Source organism: Egretta garzetta, unplaced genomic scaffold (assembly GCF_000687185.1).
Source record: "Egretta garzetta isolate BGI_Z169 unplaced genomic scaffold, ASM68718v1 scaffold256, whole genome shotgun sequence".
Taxonomy (NCBI): domain Eukaryota; kingdom Metazoa; phylum Chordata; class Aves; order Pelecaniformes; family Ardeidae; genus Egretta; species Egretta garzetta.
In genome coordinates, this window is record NW_009260073.1 from 2,970,902 (window position 1) to 2,977,568 (window position 6,667).

Genomic DNA, 6,667 nt, shown 5'->3' on the forward strand with positions numbered 1-6,667 from the left:
GACACAGCACACATTCTTGTTTGTCTCCCAAACTTTTCCCAACAGCATTCATCATTTTCAGGCAAGCTCACATCAGTTAGGCAAGAAAGTATCTATGGCCATACTGCCCCACAGAAAATATATATACTTTGTGACACTAAAGTGATTGCTCTGTGAGGCCAAGACTTCTAAGCAACAGAACACTCTTGAGTGAGATTTCCACTGCAAGCCTCCAAGAACAGTAACTGTCTGGTACCAAATAATCTTATTACTCACTAACAACACTAGACTGCCTATATGGTAGAATGCTATTTATTGCAAAAGTTAAACAGAATATAAATATGGCTACCTCGCAGGCAAAAACTGAATCATAGAATCATAGAATCATAGAATGTTTAGGGTTGGAAGGGACCACTAGTGGTCATCTAGTCCAACCCCCCTGCAGTGAGCAGGGACACTGCTAATGACCTGGAAGAGCTCTGTTCCAAGAAACCCACTGCTGCAACTATAAAAATGAACTGAACAATTCATCAGCACTACAATTCCAACCAATCGACAGTAGAATTACTTCTATGCACATAAATTTTCTTCTTTAGTTATTTAGGCTAAGCCAAATTATTTTCAGAATGCTGTTGTTATGATGGTCTAAGAACATAGCAGAGGCAGGGCTTGTGGAAGTCTGTGAAAGCAGTACCCTTTATTAGACCTTCTAATAGTGTTGGGAAAAAAATGGGCAAAATTTTCTCACAGAGGCCATCCTTCAAGTCTGAAGCAGACGTGCTAAACTTTAAGGTTAAATACAAGCTGAAAACACTTACGCAGTTCCACAGCTATTTAAGCTGCCCTTGTCCCCATCAGCACATTCTGGGTGCTCCCATCTTACCCATTGAGTAGCACTTGGGTAATGAAATGGTGAGCCAGATTAGGGAATTTACAAACTGATTCAGCTGAAGATCCACCTCTTACTTCTTTGTACTTTCCAGAATCATTCCCATAAGCCAGCTCCCCACATCACTACGTCAAGGCTACCGTTAGCGTAAGAGAAGGAAGAAATGCGTTGCTGGGGCAGGGCTGGCCTGCTCCTTTCAGCAGCAACCTTCACTTACATCAATTTAAAGACATTTTAGAAACCCATTCTGAGTTTAATTAGATATGTTAATTGGTTGGACTGTCTGAAAGAAAAGGTAGCTATGAACACTTGAGTGCGGCTGTTACTAAAAAAAAGAGGATAGGGGAAGTTCCCTCCTACTCTGAGAAATAGACAGAAATAATTTATTGCCCATGGAACAGAGCAGGATAAAGAGGAGAATTATTTAGCCTTATATGGGATCATAAACCCAACATCTCTGTTGAATCTGTTATTTTTAGTAACTAGCAATTAATTTTAATTCCTAGGTTCGTCTCTTGAAGGTGTTTTGCGGATCCTTTATGAGAACTGATTAGTTAACAGTTTAGTAGCTGTTCTGTGAGAAATTATTTCCCACTGATAACAAGGTATTTGCATGCTTCACTTTTTGTGTGTGAGTTTTTGATGTGTAACGATTAAGTTTTATCTGAAGTCTTCACAAGGATGTTTTGTACTGACATACTATCAGAAATGAGAGTATAGGGAGGACTACAGGGTCCATGTTTCACTATGTTGTCCTACTCGCTGAAGTCTAGTGTGATAGCTTAACTGTCTCACTGGGTGTCAATGAAAGCTGGAATAATTTACAATAAGTGAATTCGCATCGTATAGCTAGAAGTTGTGGTGTATAAACCACAAACATGCACGTGCCTGAATCTGGGTTGGAGTGCTTTGACTTCAAAAACCATAAGCCTTTGGCTGATAGGAATTGTATCAGATTATGTATCCTTTCTGTGAAGAAGCCACAATGAGGTAAATCACCTTCTCCATAATGTAACCCAAAGAAATATTTATGTGCTTTGACAGTTTAGGAAGGTCCTTCTTCCTCTTATAAAACAATCATGCTTGCCAAGCATATCAGGACAAAACTGTCTATGAAACTTTAAGATACAACATTAATGCGACTAATGACACATTAAAATTACAATTTATTTCCACATATTTTACTGATTGAACACTTACCCACTGTGGCAGAAGCTGATGACAGGAGAGACTTCCCCCAGGTACCCCAAGCTCCCCATCTACTTGCTTTAGATGAGGAGTCTGTGGCCTAGAAGAACAAAAATATTACTCCACTGTCTAAAATTTATGTAATCCAAAGGCAGGAGAAAACACAAAGAACTTGTCAGCCAATGGCCCGCATGTAATAAATGCTGATATGAGTAAAAATGGTTGTGCCACTACTTACAAGGGTATATAATCTGAAAATAGGCACTTTGTAATATAATACCTGGGTTTCCTAATCATGGTGATGCCTTCTGAAGAATGATTTTCAAGAGACAGAACATACAGAGAAATAGCCCAGAACGATAACTGACAAAAGCTTTGCCACCAGCTCCTCTGGCAGATGCTTAAGCTTTTGTGCAAAGTAGTCCTCACATGGAAGATAGCATTCTTATGGCACTTCAGGGTTGTTACTCTTCTCATGTCACCCCTTCTTCCCCCAGTGAAGAAACCAAGATCATCAACCTCACTCTGTGTCTGTGAAACTGATCATTTGGCTGTTTCCATACCATGTCAGATGGCTAATTCCACTAGCCTTCTTGTAGTGGGTTAAACTAACCTTGCAGGCTTTGACTGAAAGGCCCCATAACGGTTTCTGCAGAATTGTTAACATCTGGTTGGGAAGGCACTAATACCGGCGCACACATCTGTGTAGTGAACACATGACCACAACTTCAATGTGAAACAAGAGCATCCAGATGGAGAATTAGTTAAGAATTTGGCATCGTACTAAACTAAAGCTTATTTTACATATAGTATCCTTGGGCAGACATGCCCTCCTCTAGCTTTATTATAGCGACTGATTTATACTGCCTTTCTGTTCCCAGTTTGGTCACCAAGGCCAGATTTTTAAAGGTCTTTTCATTCCCTAAAGTGTCACAGATTCTTAATGGGATCCTAAACACTTACGGCCAGTGCTAGATCGGGTATTACATGGAATTCAAGCTTCTGTACACAAGAAAGCAGAATGGGAAGCTTAGTTCAGATCACCTATTCCTGAAAGTGCCTAAAACTCCAGAGATGTCTTTACAGATGTCCTAATATTTCTTCAGGCACCTGATCCTATAAAACCATTCAAGTTTGTTAGGGCTATTATTAGGAAGAGGCAGGAACCCATCTGCTTCCTGAGTTCTACTGGGAGCCAGAGCTAGAGGCTTCTCTGCCTGAGTCTCCTCAGAGGTATCACCCAGTAGATGTGCACAGGGAACTCCTGACAACTGAGTTCAATAAAAACACTTTTTTAGTTGCTGCCCACCTTTTACATTAATGAGTGGTATTAAGCAATCACCAGTATTCCATATTTAAATCATATTAAGAAACTGTTGTCTCACAAAAGTCTCCAGTAACATATCATCCCTACACAATCAACTCAAAACCAAAAGCTGAAGTATCCCAAGGCAGCTCTGCATTGTGCAGTGTACAGGTCCCCCATCACCTCCTCTAGGTAGGTCCCTCTCACTGGTGGAGGAGCAAAACCAATGTGTTTTAACCTTTTCCAATTTGTGGGTGCCTGAAATTTTTTCAGTGGAGATGAGAACATCTTCAGCTATGTCACGTGTACTGGATTTGGATGCTGTGTAGACCGTAAAAAAGCCTTGTTTAGTTTTCTTTTACCAGCTTCTTGCAATTACTCACAGGACTCCCGAGGGTCTGCAGATCACAAATCGAACACCACTGGCCTAGAACAAATGACAAACTACTCTCTGTTTCACTGAGCCTTGTGAAACATACATTGGTTTTGTAAAGTCAATGACCTGAAAATTAGCAAGTACGAGATTCAGTGCTGCATATGCAGCTTCGACTCTGTCCTCTTCTGGGTTCATTCTGTGAACTGAATGAAGCAGATTTGTACAGAAAGCCAGATAACAAAATCACAGGAGTATTACATCTATACAAAATGGGCTAGAGTCTTAATAAGATTTAGGCTCTGGTATAGTTTTATTGCAACCAGGCTAGAAAGACCAAATTGATATCGTACTGGTAAAGAGCAATTCAACTGTTCCTAGTTTCCAAATGCTTGGTGTTGCAGTTTAACTTATTTTATTCCCATGTACGTCCTCTGTATGTATGTCCCTAGGCTTTTGTGAAAAACAGTATGCACATTGTACAAAATTCTGTCCTTACAAAGCAGGAAGGGGAGGGATTTTATGGAAAAGAAAGTATTACTTACTGGACTGCTTTGTTCACACAGTGTTTCTTCAGATTCAGGTTCTGCATCAAGGCTTACGGTCTCATTGCACTCAGTGGACACGTCTTCAGTCGCCTCTCCACTGGAAGGCAGACTTTCAACTATTTTTTCAGTCAAAGGGTTTTCATTAATAAATATGCCTCCTTCCTGTCCATTACTGGCACTCCGAGTGGTCTGTCCGTGTTCGTCATGTGAAGACTCATGCAAGATCTCAGCTGCCATGAGGTGTTGAACTGACTCATGAGGCAATGCCTCACTGCTGAGCTTTTCCATTACTTCAGGCTTGTCTTCAGATGGGATGCCATCACCTATGTCTTCAGACATTTTCAATTCTGAATATAGAAAATAAATTAAGGCTTTTAGGTTCCACAAGCATTTGAATGACTACAAAATATGCAGCATTTACCATAAGCTATTGATAAAAATCAACACTGCCTTGACTTAAGGCCTCCTGAAGCATGGAGCCCTGTGGCACGTGCATCATGGAGGCACTGACGTCACATATACTTTGAATACTCTATTCACCTTGCAGGAGAGCACTCAGGTACAAAAAGCAGCATTACTGTTTTCCAAAATATGGTTTGGTGAGGGAGAAAGGATGTTCATTTGCCTGGAGAAGTCAAATATAAGAGCTTTCACAGGGCTAATTCCTATGTTCCCAATCAGATGTGTATGAAAGACCCCTGGAGTACAGGATAATCTGAGCTGCAACAGCCAAGCAGCCCTTGCTCTCCTCCTCCTCATTTCCACATACACAGTTTCCTATAGCCTGCTGACTGATGGAGAGGAGGATGACAAACACGGCTGGACTAAAACTGTGCTGACATTTACATGTTGGAGAAGGGGCATAATCTGAGAACATGACAGCCCATGGTCCCTGCAGCCATTTCATAGACAGAAGCATTCACTGCTCACACCGTTTCTGCATCGCTTGTCTCAAAGCCTTACTGTTTGGGGAGTGCAGCACTTCTCACCTGCTTCTAAAAGTCTTGACATCAGTTCTGGAATTAAGCTCTGTGATTAAACTTCAATTCGGAAGCCATGGTAAGCTTGCATGAGGTACAGTTATTGATCTCTTTTTTTTTTTTTTTTTTTTTTTTTAATAAGTTACGAACGCGTTTTCTCTTATTTACTCTGTATCTTCCAGTGCAACTTTCTAAGTATTTTCCACCACTGTGCAGCCATCAGGCTGAGGATCCAGGAAGGGAAAGAAATGGCCATTGAGCAAGCTCTGCAGCTGATTAAGGAGCGGCACTGGCAGAGTCCAAAAGGACTACGTACAGTGATTACTACCACGCACTTGTTAGCAACAACAGCGTGCCTGGCACTCTACTGAGAAGACAGCCCTTGCCAGAGAGGTGTAATTGCAAGCTCTTGACTATATGCAGAGTTGCATGGCATAAAATAAACTCACAGAGCCCTCTCTGTAGATGCTGTTTTTTCATTGACTCCCATATTAATGAAATATGTTTCAAAGCATTGTACCTGTTAGGGAGGATAAAGGTTCTAAAAGAGACTGAAGAACAGACAAAAAAAAAAAAAAAGGCAAAAAGCAAAATGTAACTGGGATTTAGAAGAACCTTGCCTAAGAAACATGTATTTAATTTAGTATATTTTATTAAAGTCTACAGAACCATGTACATTTGTGGCTTTAGCAGCCTGTTCATCTCACTTGAACGTAGATCAGCTGTTTGAAGAGTTCCAAGGATAGCATTTGGGATCAGTGAACAAGAAACATAAATAAACAAATAAGCACTCGGTACCACTTATATTACTTTAGCTTACACTATAACTTTATTACCTTTAGAAAACATGCATCTACCAGTCAGGATCTGTACCTCTGCCACAAATATTTGCAGTTTTCCATTACAAATATAGCAAATACTATAAAATGCTTTAGTGTAGGTAAATATTGCCGTTGTTTTGGGCATCACCACCTCAAGAAAATTTTTGTATTTGTAAATCAAATTCTACCGTCAGATATGCGTATCCGCTACTAAAACCTGTAAAATCCGTACGTAGGTGCATCATAATTTTGCATGGGGATTAGATCTGAGTAAGAAAATGCCCAACACCGCTACAGTTTGTAAAGGATCACACGCAGATGTGCACCTCAATTTCTGCAGGACTGGGCCACCTTTGGGGACCCCTCGGGCCGAGGTCCCTGCAGTTGCCTGCTAAACCTCCCTCCCGGAGGCAAAGCACGTAACAGCAAACCACCCCATCCGCCAGAAACCTCGACCCTGGGCTAAGGCGTCATTCCAGCTGTCACCCACGGGACTACACTGATCTAAACCAACGCGGACAACTCCGCCCAAAGGGAATTACTACTCCCTACAGGTCGCTGCTGAGGGAGATGCCAAGGCCAG

The 6,667-nt window shown here is 41.2% G+C and overlaps 1 protein-coding gene across 1 annotated transcript in view; it reads right to left on the reverse strand.

The window, feature by feature from the left end:
* FAM114A1 (family with sequence similarity 114 member A1) overlaps positions 1 to 4,622 on the reverse strand; it is a 34,024-nt gene extending 29,402 nt beyond the window's left edge. The window contains exons 1-2 of the mRNA XM_035896741.1: positions 4,281 to 4,622; positions 2,069 to 2,156 (exon numbers count right to left, since the gene is read on the reverse strand). Coding sequence (XP_035752634.1) covers positions 2,069 to 2,156; positions 4,281 to 4,622 — 430 coding nt within the window. The remainder of the gene's footprint in view (positions 1 to 2,068; positions 2,157 to 4,280) is intronic.
* Positions 4,623 to 6,667: the final 2,045 nt, after the last annotated feature.